This window comes from Eriocheir sinensis, chromosome 11, assembly GCF_024679095.1.
Source record: "Eriocheir sinensis breed Jianghai 21 chromosome 11, ASM2467909v1, whole genome shotgun sequence".
NCBI classification, from domain to species: Eukaryota; Metazoa; Arthropoda; class Malacostraca; order Decapoda; family Varunidae; genus Eriocheir; species Eriocheir sinensis.
The window spans coordinates 24,355,483-24,378,876 of NC_066519.1; the positions used below are offsets into that span (position 1 = coordinate 24,355,483).

A 23,394-nucleotide genomic window follows, 5' to 3' on the forward strand; every position below is an offset into this window, starting at 1 on the left:
AGATCACCAGGGAGGGCGCCCTTGAAATGAGTCAGTAGGCTTGCTGTTGCCTGCCTTTCCATATTTCCATGTTTCCTCCTCCTCCTCCTCTTCCTCCTCTTCCACCTCCTCCTGCTCCCCCTCTTTTTCCTCCTCCTTCTCTTAACCTTTCCGAAGTAGCAGGTTCTCAGACGCATTCTCGCCGACAGCAGGAAGGAAGGAAGGACTGAAAGGTTAAGAAAATAAAAGGTTTCTCTCGCGTATATTTTCATGAAAGTTTAGATTACAGGACTCGTGTGAGGCTGTGATTTGCATCCTAAGCCACGAAACTCCACGCGTGAGGCTGATAGGAGGCGCAAGATATAGGTTTGTGCGTGTAGGATGTGCAGGATGTTAGGTCTTTTGCACTTGTTCATTCTACTTGAGTACTAGTTCTTTCTCTCACTCCCTGTCTTTCCTTAATTCACCCTGTCAGTCTCCCTATGTTATATTATCGAATCATGCGCTTTTTAACCCCTTAAGTTGTATCGTCCTTCCTCCTCTCCCTTTCTCATTCCCTCTTCGTTCTACCTCGTTTTACCTCGTTCTACCTCGTTCCTCATTCCCTCTTCCTCGTTTCCCATTCCCTCTCTTTTCGTTCTGCCTCGTTCCTCATTCCCTCTTCCTCGTTTCCCATTCCATCTTCTTTTCGTTCTACCTCGTTCCTCATTCCCTCTTCCTCGTTTCCCATTCCCTCTTCTTTTCGTTCTACCTCGTTCCTCATTCCCTCTTCCTCGTTTCCCATTCCCTCTTCTTTTCGTTCTACCTCGTTCCTCATTCCCTCTTCCTCGTTTCCCATTCCCTCTCTTTTCGTTCTACCTCGTTCCTCATTCCCTCTTCCTCGTTTCCCATTCCCTCTTCTTTTCGTTCTACCTCGTTCGTTCTCTCTCCCCCCTGTCTGTCGTTCTATTAATCCACCCTGCCATCCATCCATCGTTTCGCCTCCCCTTGTAACACTGCCACAACCTTCCCTCACTCCCCTGCCAAGTCCACCATCTCCCTGTCATACACAAACAGGCAAACACACACTTGAAGCATCCCACTCACAAACATTCGGATTCAAGCACCTCCACGCAGACATATATATGCATGCGAGTGTTTGTGTGTGTGTTTTGTGTGTGTGTGTGTGAAGGGGAAGAGGGAGAGGGGGAGGCTCACAAGCATCCGTGTTGACGTTCTCTAAAATGTGTCAATAATCAAACGCAAATACACAGGTACTTCACAAAAACGTGGAATATGGCTGCACTTGCTGTCATTCACACACACACACACACACACACACACACACACACACACACACACACACACACACACACACACACACACAGACACACGTAACATCACTCATTTCAGAAGTGTTACCATTAGTGCTGTTGTTGTTGTTGTTTATATTCTTTTCTTCATCATCTTCGTCGTCTGCATATACTCATCTACTTTTTTTTTTTTCGTTTTTCACATCATAATTATCACTTAACATCCTCCTCCTCCTCCTCCTCCTCCTCCTCCTCCTCCTCCTCCTTCGCCATAAAACATTCACATTTATGAACTAAAAATGTAAGTGGTAAGAGTATTAGCAAATCTTGTGTCCTTTGTCCTACCATTTTTATTTTCTCCTTTGTTCCTTCTCTCTCTCTCTCTCTCTCTCTCTCTCTCTCTCTCTCTCTCTCTCTCTCTCTCTCTCTCTCTCTCTCTCTCTCTCTCTCTCTCTCTCTCTCTCTCTCTCTCTCTCTCTCTCTCTCTTTTAACCCTCCTCTCTCTCCTCCTCTCCTCCACAATCGTACCCACTCCTTCCTTGCGCCTTCTTTATTCTTCTTCCTCCCTCTTTCTCTCCCTCTTCGCCTCCCTCTCCTGAGATTTCCACGTCCTGCAGGATATGTTAAAGGGGAAGGGAGCACGCCAGGAAGGGACTCAGCTACGGCGCAAGAAATTAACTGCGAGTGCTGGGAAAAAATGGAGAGAGGTAAAGAAAAAAAAGTAGGAGAATGAAGTGCAGGATGAGGTGAAAAAATTACGAGAGAGAGAGACACGCACAGACAGACAGACAGGCACTTTCATATCCAAACCAGTCATACATCATTCTCATCCTTCTCTTCTCCTCCTCCTCCTTCTCCTCCTCCTTCGTGTCCCCGTATCACTCTTTTTTTGAAACTTGAAGCGCAAAATGATTGTTTAGGTGAAGGGGAAGGAAGGTGAGGAGGAAGAGAAGGAGGAAAAGGAGAAGGAGGAGGAAGATGGGAAGAGAATGAGATGGAGTTGGAGAGAGGCTGTCACGACCCTAATAAGCCGTCCTCTTCCTCCTCCTCCTCCTCGTCCTCCTCCTCCTCCTCCTCCTCCTTTCTCCTCCTCCTCCTCCTCCTCCTCCTCCTTTCTCCTCCTCCTGCTGCTCCTCCTCCTCCTCCTCCTCCTCCTTCCTCCTCCTCCTGCTGCTGCTCCTCCTCCTCCTCCTCCTCCTCCGATCTACAAAAAGGGAGACAAAAGTGTGGCCCTAAACTACAGACTAATCAGCCTGACCTCAGTGGCGGGAAAAATCCTCGAGAAGATCATCAGAGACAAACTCGTTAGGTTCCTTGAAGACAACAACATCATTTCCGATGCTCAGCACGGTTTCAGGAATAAGCGCTCATGCTTTACCAATTTATTAGACTTCTTCCAAGGTATCTATGAAAACTGGGATAATCATATCCCCAGTGATGTTATATATCTAGACTTTCAGAAAGCCTTTGACAAAGTGCCACACGAAAGACTCCTCAAGAACCTTAAGTCGGCGGGATTAGGCGACAATCTGACAGCGTGAATCAAGGACTGGCTCACTGGAAGAAAACAACGAGTTGTACTCAACGGACAGGCCTCCGAGTGGCTCCCTGTCACAAGTGGAGTGCCACAGGGGTCAGTGCTGGGACCCATAATTTTCATCATATATATCAACGACCTAGAACTAGGATTAAAATCCAATCTTTCAAAATTTGCCGACGACACAAAGGTGGGTGGGAAGGCCCTCACGACGGCAGACTGCGAAATTATCCAGAGTCTGTTGCTGTTTGCCTTTCCTTTGTACCTCTTTGTACTCTTCCTCCTCTTCCTGTCAGCTGCACCTCCTGACACATATCACAGTATCGCTGAGGTGAAGTCAGGCTGTAATCGACGACTTGCAAATGGCTCTGACGATTCTACTCTCTCTCTCTCTCTCTCTCTCTCTCTCTCTCTCTCTCTCTCTCTCTCTCTCTCTCTCTCTCTCTCTCTCTCTCTCTCTCTCTCTCTCTCTCTCTCTCTCTCTCTCTCTCTCTCTCTCTCTCTCTCTCTCTCTCTCTCTCTCTCTCTCTCTCTCTCTCTCTCTCTCTCTCTCAAACAGGTTTGGATAAAATTTCTTGACCTTTTTTATATATATTTCAAGTTTTACGGTAGAAATTTGTCTTCCAAGAGAGAGAGAGAGAGAGAGAGAGTGGGTAGGTGAGTGTAATTACAAAAAAAACTAATTCGTATCTGAATTGGGGAGGGTTCAATAAATATATTGTAACTTGTGTGTGTGTGTGTGTGTGTGTGTGTGTGTGTGTGTGTGTGTGTGTGTGTGCTTAATCTCCTTTGTTCTGGGTATTGATTTTGCGTGCACTAATAATGCTGAAGTCGGGAAATAAATATGAGAGAGAGAGAGAGAGAGAGAGAGAGAGAGAGAGAGAGAGAGACGCTCCCTCCTCCCGAGTTGGTGCAAAGTTCACCTGTCGAAGTTCTTATTCACTCACAAACTTAACAGGTGTAACGAGATCGTCAGGCGGGAAGGGAGGAGATTTATGCGCGGAGCTTTACCTGGTGTGTCACGGAAGGGGTGAGAAACGCAATTGTAGTGGACGAAAGAGAGGAAATGAAGTAGGAGATTATATGATGTGTGAACTTTATTTCTTTTTCAGAGTTTTTTTCTCTTATGTGCTGCGTTTTTCTTAGTTTGCGAATGGCTTTTTAACAGTAATTGAAATAGCTTATACGCAATAAATAGAGACAAAATCAATGGTCCGTTATGCGCTGCTTCGGTTAATAGCAAATAGGAGTGGCCACATTTAGAGGTTTTGTGATACTCTTAGATCGTCCTCAAACACGGTAAAAAAAAAAATAAAAGGATAGAGAAAAGTTTATATGCTAATGTGTACGTGTTACTCTTTTTATATGGCAATAACGTTGAGTTAACCGAATATTAAGATATAAATAGTTGGGGTTAAAGAAAGCGCTGAAATGAAAATACGTTGGTGAGAATTGAACTTTTAATCGAAAATTATAAAACTTTTAATTGTTTTAGCGTGTTCAGGAGCATATGAGAAAGTTACTATATCAGAAAAAAAATATGAGTGTACTATGATAATGAAAGGGTGAAGTTGGTAGCATACGCAATAGCTGTGCATGGCGGTGGTGCTCATCTCCGTCATTTTGGCCCTGTGAGCTTGTGGTGGGAAGCCTTAACCCGACACAGGCCCAGTGGAGCATCCGAGTTACCACAGTTTACCTTCCCCAGGTTTCCCCAGGTACCCACTTATCGATCATCCCGAAAGGAAGGATGAACAGTTGGATGGGCTGCACGCCGACTGCCCAGACCAGGATTCGAACCCAGGCCCGCAGATTCGTAGTCAGAGACGCTAACCATTGCACCGCGGAGGTCCTTATTTTGCAAGCACACGGCTTCTAAGATATATTTGAAAGCGTATAAATTATACTGCCACTTCATTTTCCCGTTGCAACCTTTCCCTGGTTAGTCAGCACTCTCCTAGTCATCATTTCTCTGCACGGGTCCCTTCCACGCATGCACACTTCAAATCAGCACCTCTCTCTACTTCGTTCACCTCCTCGTGGCTTTGTTTATTGGCGCAGACACGCGTTTAAAGTATTATCATTGTTTGCTTTGTTTGCTGTCGCGGCGGCGCATCGTGTGGAGAATTTAAGGTTATTGGTGACGGTAAATCTTGGGCCCAACATATTGTGCTGGATTTATTATCTTTCCGCCACGTTTTCCACTCGAGTGTTTGTTTGAGCGACGCGACAATAAAATTATCTTTAATATGGCTGCAGCGTTTCTTTTCTCACTGTTTGCTTGATTCAGCGAGTATGTTTTTTTCTTCTCATTTTAAAGACGCCAGTCAGTTTACCATTAGTTGTTGATTGGCTTCATTATTTTGTATTATAGGACTGCAGTTGACTTACAAGTGCTGTAGTAATGGAATCAGAGCAGGAAGCGTGTATTTTCTTTTACGTATTCTTGGTAAACCGTGTGCCCATGTTATAAAGATTCACCCTCTATTTCCTTTCCTCGCAGGCTAAACTTCGTCTTATTATAATGTTTTTAGCTTCACCTGCGTAGAAAAGTTTTGATGGTTTTCCCTTCCCTCCCTCCCTCGGGTCGTACATCTTTCATGATGGTACGAAGATTTATGGAAGAATTCATATTGTAACATATTTTCCTATTTAGCTGCAATAAAACAAATATTTGTTCGATTTTACTGTTTGTTTTTCTTTTTAGTGTTATAGCTCTTTTTCCTCCTTGTCGTTGATCGGTGATGTATAATATTCCCCCGCCACTTCTCCTTAAAGGCTGTATACAAAAAAATAATGCCTACCTAAGACTGGTCTACTTAGGCGCTGCACGCAGATTAATTTTGCCTCTTCTTTTTCTGCTTACATATTTTACGAAGAAAAATCATTTTCCTTAAAACGTTATATATATATATATATATATATATATATATATATATATATATATATATATATATATATATATATATATATATATATATATATATATATATATATATATATATATATATATATATATATATATATATATATATATATATATATATATATATATATATATATATATATATATATATATATATATATATATATATATATATATATATATATATATATATATATATATATATATATATATATATATATATATATATATATATATATATATATATATATATATATATATATATATATATATATATATATATATATATATATATATATATATATATATATATATAATAATGAAAATAGAAGAAAATTGACAACTGAAAAAAAATGAAAATAAAGGAAAATTGACAACAGAAAAAAGTTAATAATGAAAATAGAGTAAAATTGACAACATAAAAAAAGTTAATAATGAAAATAGAGTAAAATTGACAACATAAAAAAAGTTAATAATGAAAATAGAGGAAAATTGACAACATAAAAAAAGTTAATAATGAAAATAGAGGAAAATTGACAACATAAAAAAAGTTAATAATGAAAATAGAGGAAAATTGACAACTGAAAAAAAGTTAATAATGAAAATAGAGGAAAATTGACAACATAAAAAAAGTTAATAATGAAAATAGAGGAAAATTGACAACTGAAAAAAAGTTAATAATGAGAATAGCGGAAAAATTGACCACAGGAAAAAAATTAATGATGAAAATAAAATATAAAACAATAGAAAATAGTTAAGGGTCAAATACGATAAACAGAACAGTCAAATTAGAGGAGTATAGTATCAGAGCAGATGAAAATGGAAAATAGACAAAGTTAACGCTGAAAATAGAAAAAAAAAATGGTAAAGCGTCAAAAAAATAAATAAATACAACTGTCAAATTAGAGGGAAATGAAATCAAAACAGATGGAAATAGAAAACGGAAAAACTGCAAAGCGTAAAAATAGCTGATAACCAAACGGAGCGAGCGAGGGAGCGTGACGGCGCCTCTTTTAATGGAAAGCAACACGCGCCACATTAAAAGAGAACGAGGCGCACTTTGCATTGAGTGCCACAAATGGTGCCAATACATTGTGTAGAGACCGCCTGGCTCCCGCACCCACATGGCAGGAGGGGGGTGGGTGGAGGTTGTGGTGGTGGTTGTGTGGATAGTGAGTGCAGGAAGTATTGAAGTGGAAGAAGGAAGAGGAGAAGGTAGATAAAAGAGGTGAAGGTGCAATTTTAGGAGGAGGAGGAGGAGGAGGTAAAAGGATAGGAGGAGAACCATTAATCGGAAAGGAAAAAGCAGCGTAACTGGAAATGGGAAGGAGGAGGAGGAGGAGGAGGAGGTGGAGGAGGAGGAGGACGACGACGAGGACTAGGGGGAGGAGTAGCAGGAGAAGGGTCAGGAGGAGGAGGAGGAGGAGGAGGAGGAGGAGAGGGAAGAGGAAGAGGAGGAGGAAGAGGAGGAGGAATATATAAATCAAACAATGAAAACGCGAAGACAAACATATGAAAGAAAATACGTGAATAAAAAGAAGCACAGAAAAGAAGAAAAAAATAACAGTAAAACACAAGCAGAAGATCAAAGGATAAAAAAGTAAAGAAGAAGAGACAAAACAGTGCATTGGAATCGAAAGGAAAAAACTATCAAGATATCGGAAAAAAAAGTCGAAATAAAAGACAAAGAAAGAAAGAAAAGAAATCAGTACCAAAGGAAAGAAAAGTGTCGGAGAGGAATAAACGGAAATAACATAAACGATTCAATCCAGGAATGTATCGACAATCTTTTTTTTTTTTTTTTTACAACAAGACGAATATGGCAGAGGCGCGAGACGGTAGAGCGAGAAAAAATTGTGATTGATGGAATAAAAAAAAGTGAGACGAATATGTAAATGTGAGAGAGAGAGAGAGAGAGAGAGAGAGAGAGAGAGAGAGAGAGAGAGAGAGAGAGAGAGATTCTGAAAACAACGTAATAGACTAGAATAATATACACTGTTTGCTTATCTACACACACACGCACACACACACACACACACACACACACACACACACACACACACACACACACACACACACACACACACACACACACACACACACACACACACACGTCATTGCCCTCACTCAAACGAAGGGAAGACATGATAGGTATTTCCAATGTTCATGTCAGAAGTGATTGAATGCTCCTCCTCCTCCTCCTCCTCCTCCTCCTCCTCCTCTTCCTCCTCCTCCTCCTGCTCCTCCTATTCCTCCTTCTATTCCTATCTTCTCTTTCTCATTGCTATTATCCCATTTCTATTTCCTCCTATCCGCCCTTTAACTCCTCCTCCTCCTCCTCCTCTTCCTCCTCCGCCTCCGCCTCCTCCTCCTCCTCTCTCTCTCTCTCTCTCTTTCCTCTCACACAAATTGTCTCACGCCCAACTCTCTCTCTCCATTTCTATCTCTCTCTCTCTCTCTCTTTTTTTTTTTATTTAAACATAGGCAACATGTATAATATTTACATTCCCAAAGGTGCACTGTCGTGTGCTGCCTATTCGAAGGGCAGAATAAAAACTATATAAAAATAACTACATAAACTATAAAAAATATATATATATATACTATAAAAAATAAAAAAATAAAACATACAATACAGAATATATGTGAGCGCACTGCACACTACACTCGTGTCACTGCTCCACCACGAGTGTCAGTGGGGTGGGGAGTGAGCCCCTCCAGTGGTGGGCCGACAGTTTTATTTTTTGGGTGTTCATCTCCCGGATGTTTGGTATACAGGCCGTGAACATGTTCCACATCCGGCAGACTCTTCCCGAAAAGGTGCGTTGGTGCTGGCTGGTACGGGAACACGGCACCTCCACTGCGTCACCACGGGATAGCACCGTTCTCGTGTCCCGCGTGGTGACTCTCGGAGGTTGGCGTAAGCCCACCAGATGTGGCACTCCCTGCACTTGTGCCTTATGTAACACCACAAGAGCAGCTACATCCTGCGGTGTTCCAAGGAGTCGACGGAGCTGAGAGTTTCCTGCCCGGTTGGGGTCTGCTGCATCCACCATTCGCAGTGCCCGTCTCTGGATGGCGTCGAGTCTCCCGCTGTGCGAGGCAGCACACGACATCCAAGAGAGGGCAGCGTACTCCAGGTAAGGCCGTATCTGGGCCTTGTAGAGCAACAGCCTCCCTTTTTTGTCGAGGAAGCTGGCCACCCTTCGCAGGCAGGAGACTCTGTGGGAGGCCTTTGGCAATGTGTTTGATGTGGCTGTCAAACCGTAGCCCTCGATCCACTTCCACTCCCAGAATCTTGACGGATTCCTGGAGTGGAGGGGACGCCACCAAAGCTTAGCTTCCTCCACTGCTGGCCTGGCAGTGGGGATCGAGAGACCACCATGGCCTGGGTCTTCTGGAGCAAAGGTCACCTGCCAGCGGGCACCCCACTCCTGTAGCACCTTCAGCTGCTGATTGACCTCGTCAGCAGCTCGCCCACAGTCTTGTCTGGGGTAGGTGCAGGAGAGAGTGCAGTCATCAGCGTAAGCTGAGACTGCTGGCAGCTGCCGGAGAAGGTCGTCCATATATGTTCCACAGAACTGGCCCTAGCACTGAGCCCTGTGGCACTGATGCCTCCACTGGCAAGGAGTCGGACGTCTGCCCGTTGACGACAACCTGGAGGGTCCTTCCTTGGAGGTAGTCTCCCAGGAGCTGAAGGAGGTCACCTTGGATGCCCTTAGCACGGAGTTTTTCAAGGAGACCTCCGTGCCACACCCTGTCAAAGGCACCTGCTATGTCCAGGGCTACCACGACAGTGTCCAGGCCGTCGTCAAGGGCGTCCTGCCAGTTCTTGGTGAGGAGCATCAGCAGATCAGAGGTGGACCGGCCAGGTCTGAACCCATACTGTTGGTCCGAGAGGAGGTAGTTGTCCTTGAGGTGGCGACAGACTACGTCCGCCACGACCCTCTCGAACACTTTCCCCACCACAGACAGCAAGGAGATGGGCCGGTAGTTTTTGGGGTCAGACCTGGAGCTCCTCTTGTGGACGGGAACCACTCGAGCCTCTTTCCACGCCGATGGCCAGGTGTTTTCCCGGAGGCAGGCAGAGAAGACTGTGGTGAGAGGGGCAGCCAACTCGTGGGCACACTGCTTCAGCAGGTGCGGGCTGAGGTCATCGGGGCCGGTCGCCTTCTGGGTGTCCAGCCCTCGCAGCAGGCGCTCGACCAACACCTGTGTCACTTCCACTTTCGTGACAGTCTCCTCGCACTGCTGTTCCAGATGTGGCGGCGTCTATCCGGGGTTATCCACCTTCATCTTCTCGGCGAAGAGACTGGCCAGCAGCTGGGCTTTATCCTTGCTGCTGGTGGCCACTGCTCCATTCTGTCTTGAGAGGGGAGGAATCGCGTCCTGGCGGCTGATCCCCTGCCTTTCCTTGACGAGGGACCACCAGGTCTTATTTCCTACCCCTGCTCCACACAGCTTGCGCCTCATGTCTTCCTCCCACTTCCTTATGGCCCACTTGCTGGTCACCACCATCCTCCTGCAGGCCGCACGGTGCAGGACCTTGTTGCGCCGAGTCGGGTTCCGCTTGTAGCGGAGCCACGCTGAATACTTAGCGTCAGCAGCAACACGGCAGCGGTAACCAAACCATGGTTGATCCGCTGGTCTGGTGGTAAACTCTCGGTGGGGCACATGTCGCCTCTGGAGGGCCAAGAGTCGGGAGGTGAGGGCTTGTGTCATGCCCTCCGCCCCGCCTTGCAGCACAGAAGGCCACGCCGTGTGGCTCAGGTCACGGCGTAAGGAGGTCCATTCAGCCTTATCCCACAACCAGATCGTGCGGGCGGTGGCCTCGTCCCGAGCCACCCCCACATCCACCAGGGTCAAGACAGCATGGTGGTCGGAGCTGCCCACGAGTCCCAGCTGGTGACAGCGTAGAATGTCCTCCTGGAGGTCGGAGATGACGGGGTCAAGCGTCCCGCCCAGCTCGTGAGTAGGGAAGGTTACGTGGTCCGTCAGGCCCTGCACCGCCAAGAGGGATTCGTAGGCGTTCTGTTCCAAGTGGTGGTTGAGGTCACCCACCAGTAGGACGTGCCTGCAGCTGTGCGCCACTAGCAGGTCGTCCAGGGACTCGGTGAGGTACCGGAGCGAGGCAGGCCCTTGTCGTGGCGGGCGGTACATAGCGCACAGCAGGAGGGCAGAGCGGTCAGCCAGCACAACCCGGAAGAACATTACCTCCATCTGGGGAGGCGTGTCTACGTCGAGGTGCTGGGCCTGTAGTCCTTCCTTGAAGCAGACAGCCACTCCGCCTCCTGCTCGCTCATGTCGGTCCCTCCTGGCCCAGTAAGTGTAGCCACGCATCTTGCCAAACGTGGGCTCCACTTCACTGTTCAACCAGGTCTCCGTCACCACAACTATGTCGGCACTATGTCGCAGGGCACAGTTGTGGGTCAGGTCTCCGATGTTCGTTCGGAGACCACGTACATTGGCGGAGATGACCTTTAGTTGACGGCGGGGGTTGTGGCTGTACCATGATGGTGGGGCAGCGGTCCGGCGGTGGTGTGTAGGAGGGCTCGTCTGGGGGTGTCGGGGGAGGGGGGGGTTCCACTGCCAGTCCGGGATGTGACTCCAGGCCCCCGGCTGTGGAAGAAGTGGGCGGGTCTGTGGTAGGGGCTGAGGCTGTGGTGGTGCTGATGGGAGGCTAGTGGCCGGAAGCCTTCCCTCCGCCAGGATTCGTCGGAGGAGACGTTCCTGTCTCAGGTCAGAGGCCCTTGTGTAGCAAGACTCAGCAGTGTGTCCCCTGGGTGCAGTACTGCACGTCTTCCTCTGGTTGATGGCTGCTGCGGGTTGACAGTCTGTCTCAGCTCTCTCTCTCTCTCTCTCTCTCTCTCTCTCTCTCTCTCTCTCTCTCTCTCTCTCTCTCTCTCTCTCTCTCTCTCTCTCTCTCTCTCTCTCTCTCTCTCTCTCTCTCTCTCTCTCTCTCTCTATCTCTCTCTCTCTCTCTCTAGCTCTCGCTCTCTCTCTCTCTCTCTCTCTCTCTCTCTCTCTCTCTCTCTCTCTCTCTCTCTCTCTCTCTCTCTCTCTCTCTCTCTCGCCCCTTGCCGTCCTCCCTGAATAAGTAATTGACGCGCTGGAAAATTTGTCACACGTGCAATGTCCATTACCCTCCTTCAATTAAGTCATTTACAGGCCCAGAAAACACTCTGAAGCCCCTCACGGTAATTTTCAAGGCTTTTATTCTGTTATCTACACGCGTTATTTTGTCATTTTTTGCTGTCTGTTATGTTTTGTTTGTTGTTTTGATGCGTTGGAAAAAATGTCACCTCTACTACTACTCCTGATAATAATGATAATAATAACAGTAAAGGCGATACTAGTGAAATGAGAAATAATGAGCGTAATAATAAGAATAATACGAACACTCAATCACCATCATCACCGTCAAGGCATTTTTTCTATTAACCACACGTGTTATTTTGTCTTTTGTTGTCTTTTTAATCGGCGTCGCAGACCCCGATCAACAGATTGTCCATCTTCTTGTTGTTGTTGTTTTCTTCAAGTTGTTTTCCTTGTTTACCCATGCATTGTAGACATGACATTGTATGATGAACCCTACAACATGGCATTATAAACAAAGTCTTTTTTTTTTACGTCTTATCCTGTGGCGCCGGTAGGCCTTCATAGTAGGGCCTGATGGTCGGCCCCAGCCCGTTGTGGCGCAGGTATGTGTTTATAGTGGCGCCATATTTACTTTTCAGCATTTTCCATTTCAGACCCCTAGTTGCATAATATAAATTGTTGGGGGTGTGTTGGAGGGTCATACGAAGCTGATCTAGCACAGTTTTTCTGCTATTAACACTTGTTCTTTTCTCTTTTTTTTCTGTTGTTTATTATGCGTTGGAAAAATTTTCATGAGTGTAGTGTCTACTACTATACTACTACTACTACTACTACTATTCATACTTCTACTACTACTACTACTACTGATAACAATAAAGATAAGAATAAGAGCAATAATAATAATGATAATAATACCCACACTAACACTAATACCATTCTCCATCACCATCACCATCATCATCACCACCATCATCACCATCCAAAACACTGCCATCACACGTCACCACCATGCCAACACCATCAACACCTTTACCAAAACATGCCATCGTCCCTGAGAGGCGGGCGGCGTGGGGAGAGAGGAGATGAGGGGAAGCTGGGAGAACATGGGGAGAGGGGAGGAGAGGTAGGGGGCTTACCTGTCAAGTGCACCTGCGTTTGGGGAGGGAGGGAGGGAAGGGAGAGGGAAGGGATCTGCGCTAAATGTCACACAAGGGAAGGGAACGACAAGGGAGGGAAAGGGGAGTGACAGGAGAAGGGGAAGGGGTGAGCAAGGGGGAAGGGTAAGGGACTGACAGAGGTAGAAGGGTAAAAGGGAAGTGGTGTGACAGGGGAGGGAGAGGGGAGTGACAGGGAGGAGGGAATGGCTGAGCAAGGGGGAAGAGAAAGGGAGTGACAGGGAGAAAGCGAACAGGAGTGACAGGGGAATGGGAAGGGGATGATAGGGGAAGGGGAAGGGAGTGACAGGGAGAAAGGGAACAGGAGTGACAGGGGAAGGGGAAGGGGAAGGGAGTGACAATGGGAAGGGGAAGGGGTGAAAGGGTGTATGTCTAACCTTCTCCTGTAGCCTGGGGTGTGCTGGGGGGCTGGAAAGGGCAAAAGGGGAGGTAAAAAGGGGGTTTGCTGTATGTGTGGGGGGGGATTGTGTGTTTGTGTGGGGCTAGTTTGGTATTTATAATTGGTATAGTTGTTTTAGGTGTCAATACCGTTTGTTGTTGTTGCTGGTGTTGTTACTGCGTTTGTTGTTCTAGTTGAAGTCGTGAGTTGTTACTGGTCATAGTTATTCATCACCAACAACTACTATTGCAACTGCCACCACTACCACTACCACCAACATCAGCCTCATCAAACTCACTCGCTAACCAGGTATACAAAAAAAGTAAAAGCGAAATCAGGTCACCTCACTCTTCTCTCGCTCCCTCCCGGGCCGGCGCTGCTCATTTCCTGTTAACCTATTCCTTATGTATTGAACTTCCTGCTGCTCCTCATCAACGTTGCGTCCATGGCATTTTCAAGCGAACATCGGCCACCATCAGCAGGCGACCGTGTGATCATTTTGCTGCCATTATTTTTCCCTCGCCTCATCAACGTTTCTCTTTACCTGTTCGCCCGAATCGTTTCCTGCGGACTAATGCCTCGTCTGACTCATCACTCACCGCGGCAGGTTATAAAGAGAGCTTTTATGTTATTTAGGTTTGTCGTTTATTTTATTCAGTGGTTACAGGGATGTGGGCCTTCCGCTAAACCTCCTTTTGGGGGTTGCACCTGGCCCGGTTGTGTTGGTGGTGGTGGTGGTGGTGGTGGTGGTGAGGGTGTCAGAGGGTCTTGTATTGGATGCTGGCACTAGATCAGGTGTTATGGAGGTGACATCAATGTGTTCCGACTCTTTAGTAACTTCATTTGTTGCGTTTTGTGGTAACGTTAAATTTTCAGCGATTGAACATGTTGCACTGTTTCCAACATTGAGTTCTGTTAGGATGCATTCCGATTTGCTAACCTCAGCGAGTGGATGGGTTGGAGCCCTTGTAACATCGGCTATTGATGAGTGATATTCCGTTTGGCCGCCTTCACTAACAAGATCTTTAGTCCCACAATGTTTAAACGCTTCCGTACTTCCACTGGTAGTTCCATCATCATATTTAACACTAGGAAGCTGACTCGTTGTTGAGGGTACCTTTCCAAAATCTTCAGCTTTTGTATTTGGTAAGGCTGCTGTAGTGTTGTATCCACCACCGTATTGACCTTTATTAACGTAACTTGATGCGGTAATTGTCCTGTTGTGTTGTTGTTCAGGTGTGGCAGGTGAGGTGGCGACAGGTAGGGCATAATAAGTAGGTGTGTGCGGTGTTGTAGGTAATTCTATATTGTGCAACTGGACAGGTGAGTTAGGCGAGTAGGTGACATCAAGTACGGTACAATTAGCAGGTGTGTGAGGTGCGAGGGACGGGCCAGCATTGTTTAACTGTAAAGGTGTGGCAGGTGAGCAGGCAACCTCACGCCCTGCATAATTAATAGGTGTGTCAGGCTTCCTTGGAGTCCCATACGGCAACTGCGCTTCACGTAAACCACAAAAATCAACGCTCACACCGTCTGTCGAATCATCTAATCGTACAGGTGTGTCGGGGAGGCAGGTAACTTCAGATATAGTGCGATTAGAAGATGTTTGAGGTCTGTTGAGTGTGCTGGCGGGCATTTGAGCGATAGATAAGCAACTGATATCAACACTGACACCACTGGCTGACTGCTTTACGTGTTCAGGTGTGCTAGAAACGCAGGTAATGCCATATGAACGACCCGGTGTGGGAGGTATCTGTGGAGTCCTGAGATGCGGTTGATTTACACGCAAACCACTAACATCAACAACATCCTCGTCTGACTGCCTTGTGTGTTCAGGTGTGCTAGAAACGCAGGTAATGCCATATGAACGACCCGGTGAGTGAGGTATCTGTGGAGTCCTGAGAAGCGGATTATTTACACGCAAACCACTAACATCAACAACATCCTCGTCCAAGTCACTCCCGGAGGATTCGCTGGACCAATACATCGCTGCTGGGGCGGTCGAGGGGGCGGTGGAGAGCTGGCCTGGTCTTGAGGTAGAGGTGTCAAAACTTGGTCCCTTGAAGGTTTGAGAGGGTGCAGAAAGTTTAACGTGAAAACTAGTGCTTGGAACAGGGCTTTGGGTGCAAGATGAGGTTATGGGGTGATGACTTGAGCTCTGAGTGTATCTTTGTGAGTTCGATAAGCTTGTGGGGTGATGACTCGAGATGGGACTTTGGGAATTCGTTGAGGTTGCGTGGTGATGACTTGAGCTCGAGATGGGACTTTGGGAGTTCGTTGAGGTTGTGGGGTGATGACCTGAGCTTCGGGAATTCGATAAGCTTAGGCAGTGATGACTTGAGCGACGTATGGGTCTCGGGGAGCTCGATAAGCTTGTGCCGTGATAACTTGAGCGCCGGGTGGGTCTTTGGGAGCTCGATGTTATGATGGCTGGAAGGCTTCCTCGCCGCGGCCGTGAATAAGACGAGGAAAGGTCTGTCCCTGGTAGTGGCCGCCCTTCCTTAGTGAAGAACTGGATGGGGCTGCAAGGGAGAAAGAATGCAATAAAGAAAATGGATGTCTATAAACAGATTCGAACCTAACTTACTGAAATACAAACGAAAGGGGCGCTGTAGAGAGATGAAAAATAGATGGTTTGGAGGAGAAAGAAAATAAATAGAAGCACCACCAGATAAAAGAAGAGCATATAAAGAGTAACATGATGAAGCATCGAAGGAGAGAAGAATTTCATGTTACACTGAAAACGGGAAGAAAACATTACGCGAACAAAGAGAAGATGAAGAAGATATCACTCAACAAAAGACAAGGAGGGGGAAGAAGACCAGAAGGAGGAGGAGGAGGAAGAGAAAGAGAGAGGAGCTGCTGGGGCCTGAAGTTGATGCTAGTGGCAAAGAAAGAAGAGGAAGAGGCAAGGGAAGTGAAGGAACGCTTACCCACCCAAGAAGAAAGAGTGAAGTGGAAGAGAAGAAAATATATATAAACGAGAGGAGAGAGAAGTCCGATAGGTGAGAGTGGTGGTGTTGATGGTAAAGAAAGGAGAGGAAGAGGCGAGAGGAAATGAAGGAAAGCTAACCTGCCGAGGAAGAAGAAAGGGAGAGGAAGGGAGCGGGAAAGAAAAACACACGAGGAAAGAGAAGAGCGAGGCTAAACGTTACGAAGCAGGACGAAAACTTGAAATACGAGGCGGAGAAAGTGAGGGATTGGAATATACATTTTTTTGAGGGAAACCCAAAGAAACCCGAGCCGGGGGAAGATAAATATGAGCTGAAATCTTATCTGACCGACGAAATAGAAGAGAAACCGCACGAGGAAAGCAGGAAGACCAAGACGTAAAGAGGAAACGCTGGAGAAAAAAAGAAGAGAAACAAGCAGTTGAAGAAGAGATGAAAAGACGAGGGCAGCTTTTTACGCGCCTGACGAAAAGAAACGAGTGTGAGAGAAGGGGAACGAGATAAAGAAGCTGGGAAAAATGAATACGTGTAAAAATATGAAAGAAAGGGAGAGGGGAGAGGTAAAAGGAAGACGTGAGAGAGAGAGAGAAAACTAACAAGGGTAGGGAGAGCAAAAGAAAAGACGAGATGAGATGAGCGAAGGAGTGGAATTAAACATGAGAAGAGAGTCAACAAACGGATGAAAAGAGAGAGAAAGAAAGAAAAGAAAAAAAACACGGTAGAGTGACCCCCTTCAATTACCACCACTGCTATTACGACGGCCATTACCGCTACTGCTACGATTCCTACAACTCACCTGGCGGCAGCGTTGGCGATCAGCAGGTATTCACGATAGAAAGCCTCAATCCCTTTCGTTTCCTTTTCCCGCCTCACGTGTCGGACCAAGAGCACGACGATGGAGGCGGCGAAGAAGAGGAGCACGCACACTATATACAGCACGGCCATCTTCTGCTCCGCCTCGTCCTTCTCCTTCTCCTTCAGCGTCCCCTCCAGGAAGGCAAGAATTCACGGGCGAGAGATTGACGGAGGAGAAGAAAAAAGAACGTGTTAGAAAATGGGATAATGATACTGGGTTGTGTGTGTGAGAGAGAGAGAGAGAGAGAGAGAGAGAGAGAGAGAGAGAGAGAGAGAGAGAGAGAGAGAGAGAGAGAGAGAGAGAGTTATGAGAGGGATATTGTGTTTTTAAGTGAAAGACAAGAGTTGGAAAAAAATGTGACAGAAGGAGAGAGAGAGAGAGAGAGAGAGAGAGAGAGAGAGAGAGAGAGAGAGAGAGAGAGAGAGAGAGAGAGAGAGAGAGAGAGAGAGAGAGAGAGTTATAAAGGTACGTGAAGTGTGTGTTTTTTTAAGGAAGAGAGCCAGAAAAAAATTGACTGATGAAAAATAATATAAATGGATAATTCAGTCTTAAAGGAAAGGAGACATTTGAGAAGGGCGGAAACGTGTCGGCCAGGAGCAAAATAAGAAAGAAAAGGTAGAGAAAAAAGGGACGAGAGAGGAAATCGGCTTGAAAAGGAAAGTTTATAAGGAAGAGGGAAGGGAAATATAAATGTCAGGAGTAAAGTGAGCTTGTGTGTAAAGGGGTGAAGGAGGAAAGGGGATGAGAAAGAATATCAGACCCAGAAAAAAAGACTGACCCGTTTTTTCTTAGTAGTGTAAAGGAGAGTGAGAAAAAAAATAGAAAACCTTGTCTCGGAAAAAAATGGTGTAGGAAACAAAATGTACGTGGAAAACAAGGTGTAGAAAAATGTATAGAGAAAAAATGTATAGACTAAAAGAGGGAGAGAAAATAGTGTTAAAAAAATACGTAGAAAAAGTGAAAAAATGGACAGAAAAAAAGCGGTGTGATAGGCTTAGGATATTAGGTGTCGTTGTTCAAGTAGTGCAGAGGGAAAGGGAGAAAAATATCCGGCAAAACGAGCGATGAAGCGCTTAGTCTTGTGAAGTAGAAGCAAGGAAAGGGAAGAGAGAAAACAGCACTCGAAATATAGAGTAAGTTTTAGTCTCATAAAAGTAAAGAAGAAGGAAAATGAGGAGAGAAAATCAGTAAAAGAATAGAGTAATATTTTATCTTGCAAAGTAGAGAAGAAGGAAAGGGAAAAATATTAGTCTTTTAAAGTAAATAATGAAAAGAAAGGGAGAGAATACCAGACTAATTAAGAGAGTAGGTTTTAGTCTTAAATAAAAACAAAGGTAGAGAAAAAGTGAAAGGAGAATGGATATGTCACAAATAAGTGTAATGTTTAGCCATGTAGAGAAGAAGGAAAGGGGAGAAGAGAGAATATATGTCAAAAGGAGATTAATGTTAAGTATGAAAATGTAGAGAAGTGAAGTAGAAGGGAGATAAAATATTAAAAAAATAAGTGTGATGTTTAGTCTTGTAGAGAAGAAAGAACGGGAGGAGAGATAATATATATCAAAAGGAGATTTATGTTTAGTGTGCAAATGTAAAGAAGTGAAATCTAGGAGGGATAATATATGAAAAAATAAGTCAAATGTTTAATTATATAGAATAGAAGGAAAGGCAGGAAAGAGAATATCAGTAAAAAAGAGTGATGTTTAATCTTGTTAGGTAGGGAAGAAGGAACAATGTTTAATCTATATCAGTAAAAAGAACAATGTGTTAATCTTGGAAGCTAGGAAGAAGGAAAGAATATCAAAAAAAGAGAAAGAGAATATCAGTAAAAAAGAACAATGTTTAATCTTGTAAGGAAGGGAAGAAGGAAAGGGAGGAAAGAGAATATCAGTAAAAAAGAACAATGTTTAATCTTGTAAGGAAGGGAAGAAGGAAAGGCAGGAAAGAGAATATCAATAAAAAAGAACAATGTTTAATCTTGTAAGGAAGGGAAGAAGGAAAGGGAGTAAAGAGAATATCAGTAAAAAAGAACAATGTTTAATCTTGTATGAAGGGAAGAAGGAAAGGGAGGAGTGAGAGAATGTATGTCAAAAAGAGATTTATGTTTAGTATGAAAAAGATAAAGGAGGTAGAGGAGGGAGAATGTATGAACAAATAAGTGTAATGTTTAGTCATGTAAAATAGAGAAGGAAAACGAAGAGAGAAAATTAGTCCAAAAAGAAAGTAGCATTTAGACTTAAGTAAACAAATAAAAACGATAAGGGAAGGGATGAGAGAGAATGATAGTAAATAAAAAGAATAATGTTTAGAGAATATCTGTATAACGAGAGAGAGAGAGAGAGAGAGAGAGAGAGAGAGAGAGAGAGAGAGAGAGAGAGAGAGAGAGAGAGAGAGAGAGAGAGAGAGAGAACGTTTAATCTTAACAAGTAGAGTAGTGTAAGAAGAGGAAGAGAATACCCGTCAAGAGGGAGGAGTTTTCAGCCATGTAGAGGAGAAGGAGAGGGAGAGGGAGGAGAGAGAATGCTAGTAGGAAAAAGACATCAATATTTAGTTTCGTAGAAAAAAAAGAAGGAAATTGCTGTAGATGGAATGAACTCCGCTACTCGCAATAAAAACAATCCTGCTGTAGAAAAAATAGTTGTAGGAGACAGCTACGTACTGAATAATTAACGTTCCAGCATGTTATGTGCCTGGAATTATAAATGGAAAGTTTTAAATGCCTGTATTATAATGTGGGGAGCCGTTCTCGTCCGGCTTTAATTATTTTGTGTTTTATTCTTCTTGTTAAATCCGACCTCCTTCTCCCACCTCCAAAAGATTTCTCCCCGGGTAATTTACGAGATGACTTTTTTTCCCTCGGTAAAAATGTTCTTACCTCTTTCATCCGAGTCATAAATTACCGTTTTTTTTTTTTTTTTTCCTTTTATGATAACTAACTTTCCGGCACCTTTCTCCCGGCTGGTTCATCATATTCTTCACCTCCTTTCATCTCCCTTTTGTTATAGTTACGTTTCACCGTTTCATTGATATCTTTCTTATTCCTAGTTCCTTTCTTATTCCTAGTTCCGGCTCCTTATTGTTTTTCCTTTTTCAAGCTACTATTTTTGTCTCTTAGTGTATCAGTGTGATTTTAGTTCTTGATGGTTTACTTACGTTCTTTTTTTTGTCTATTTTGTCTTTAATTTTGCGTTTCTGTTATTGTCTTATACTTTTTTTTTTGTTTCATACGTGGTTCATTTTTATTTTACTACAGGTCCCACGTTTTTCTCTCTCTCTCTCTCCATTCCTTTCTCAGTTTATTATCTAATTTCACAAGCTCATTATTTCTCTTAGTTCTTTTCATTCCTCGTTTAGTTTCCAGTGTTCATCCCTGTAGCTTTATCTTTCACTACGCTCAGTCTTACCACCTTCAATATTATTCTTTTTCTCTCCTCCATTTTCTTCACTGTTTCTCTGGGTGTTTTTTTCTTACCGCCACAATCCTTCTCCTCCTGTTATTTTTTTCTCCTCCGACGCATTTTGCATTCGCCTCACGTCTTTCCTCTGTTTCTCTGTTTTTTATGCGTCTCTTTTTCCTTCCTTTTTCTTTATGGCCCACGAGCGTAAGTGTTTACATAACTCCTCCAGGTCCTTGAACGTATATTTCTCCCTGCTGCGTATTCTATTTTATTAATCCTCGTCTCATCATTTTGCTTTCCCATTCTCTCCTCGTCTTTATTGTTTCTTTTTCCTTCGTCTTTTTCTCTGCCGGTCATGTGTTTCTGCTTATGTTTAATCGTTTTTCTGTACACCCTGAACTCATGTAACTACTATCTTTCCTTGCTCTTGTTTTGTTTTGTTTTTCTCTCCTTTTTTTTGTGGACTAGTGTTTCATTTTTACTGCAACATTTCTTCAGCTCTTGTGTTGCAGTTTATACTTAATCTCTTTTCTGTACACCCTGGCCTCATCTACCTACTTCAATCCCTTGCTCTTTTCTTGTATTTCTTTGATGTTTCTCTTTTTCTTTACATTCATGGACTAGTGCTTCATTTTTACTATTACACCCCTTCAGCTTATATTTAACCTTTGTACGTACATACCTTAACCTCATTTATCTTCCTCCTCTCTCGCTTCTGTTCTCGTCTTTCTTTAATGATCTTTTTCGTGTGTGTTTTACTCCTCGATAAACATTATTTTTTGCTTGTTCAATCTTTCAGCTTATATTTAATCTCTACGTATAAACATTAACCTAATTTACCTTCTCGTTTATCTTTTCTTTCTTTAATGATCTTTTTACTTTTTTTTTAACTAGTAGAATCTCTCATGTCATATTTAATCTTTGTACATATATACCCGAACTTCCTTTAGCTCCTCAAACTACCGTCCTACAGCTTTGCTTTCTTGTCTATCTAAAGCTTTTGAATCAATCCTTAACCGGAAGATTCAAAAGCACCTTTCCACTTTTGACCTTCTTTCTGATCGCCAGTATGGGCTCCGCAAGGGGCGTTCTACTGGTGATCTTGCCTTCCTAACTGACTCTTGGTCATCCTCTCTTAGCCGTTTCGGTGAAACCTTTGCTATTGCGCTGGACATATCAAAAGCTTTTGATAGGGTATCAGGACACCTCTCCTCCCGAAATTGACCTCTCGTTTTGGACACTCCTTTGACCTCTGTCCGGGAGCAGTGAGTAGCGGACTTTTTTTTTTTTACGCCCTTGAACTGTCTCCTTAGCTGTAAAAAAAAAAAAAAAAAAAAAAAAAGCTTCTCCTTCCCGTTCTTTCTCCTCTTTCTCTTGGTTTTTACACCTGGATAGCATTTATATTTGCTAGTACAATCTTTCACTTTACACTCATCTCTGTACGTATGTACCCTAACCTAATTCATCTTCTTCCCGTTCTCTCTCCTCGTTCTTTGATGTGGGATTTTTCGTGTGTGTGTTTTTACTTCCGGGTGAGCATTTGTTTACGCTATTGTTTAATCTCCGTGTATGTAAGGCTTAGTATTCTCACCTCATCTTCCCTCCTTCATGTTTGATCTTTGTGTATGTAGTTATGCATCCCCAACTCATCTTCGTTTCTTTTGCTTATGTTTATTCTCGGTATGTAGTTATGTATCCTCGCTTTGTCTTCTTTTTCTTATGTTTCATCTCTGTGTATGTAGTTATGTGTCCTCAACTCATCTTCTTTTGTTTGGTCATGTTTAATCTTTGTGTATGTAGTTATGTATCCTCGCCTTTATTCCTTTTTTGCTTTTGTAGTTATGTATCCTCCTTTTATATCTCTTTATATATCCGTATGTAGTTTTTATGTATCTTAATGTATCCTTTGTGTATCTTTATGTATCCTCTATGTGTCTTCCTTTATGTATCCTCCTTCTGTATCTTCATTTTTGCTTTTCTAGTTATGTATCCTCGCTTTATCTTCCTTTTTGCTAATGTTTAATTTGTGTGTATAGTTATGTATCATCCTCATCTTCTTTATATCTTTGTTTAAGCTCTGTGGAATTATGTATGAGTGTATAGTTATGTATCCTCACCTTTTTTCCCTATGTTTATGCTCTGTGTAATTATGTATGAGTGTATCGTTATGTATCCTTACCTCACCTTCCTTTTTCCCTATGTTTAATCTTTCTGTGTTCGTGTAATTATGCAAGTGTGTATGTATCCTCATCTCGTCTTCCTTTTTAGCTTCTGTTTAATATCTGCATGTGTATATTTTTTTTTTTTCATCAGCTGTATGGTTATGTATTCTCACCATATCTCCCATTTTTTGCTTATGCTTAATCTGTGTGTGTGTGTGTGTGTGTTGCTATGTATCCTTACCTCATCTTCCTTCTTTGTATCTTATTAATCTATGTGCGTATAGTCAAGTATCCTCTCCTTATCTTTCCCTTTTTGCTTTTGTTTAATGTTTCTGTATAATTTTGTTTCCTCAGCTCATCTTCCCTTTTTTATTAATCCTCACCTCATCCTTTTTTGTGCCTCGCCTCTCGCCGTCCATCTCCGCGGCAGACAGGAAAGCGGTGACGTTACTTGCCTCACTTGAAAAGCCTGCCTCCTTAACATTACCTAGAGCCACGCCGTCACACAACTCCTGCGAGAAATGAGAGAGAGGAAAAAAGTGGGCTTATAATATATGCGTCAAGTTTTAGGCAACGCGTACATTCTCTCTCTCTCTCTCTCTCTCTCTCTCTCTCTCTCTCTCTCTCTCTGTTTGTCTTTTAA

General features: G+C 43.8%; 1 protein-coding gene across 3 annotated transcripts in view; it reads right to left on the reverse strand.

Annotated features, from left to right (window-relative positions):
* Positions 1-14,048: 14,048 nt before the first annotated feature.
* The window catches only part of LOC126997087 (uncharacterized), a 16,748-nt gene continuing 7,402 nt past the window's right edge, over positions 14,049-23,394 (reverse strand). For 2 of the 3 annotated variants that reach the window (XM_050858142.1, XM_050858141.1), the window contains exons 3-5: positions 23,135-23,263; positions 17,135-17,325; positions 14,049-15,909 (exon numbers count right to left, since the gene is read on the reverse strand). In XM_050858142.1, coding sequence (XP_050714099.1) covers positions 14,049-15,909; positions 17,135-17,325; positions 23,135-23,263 — 2,181 coding nt within the window. The remainder of the gene's footprint in view (positions 15,910-17,134; positions 17,326-23,134; positions 23,264-23,394) is intronic. The other variant, XM_050858143.1, reaches the window with a different exon arrangement.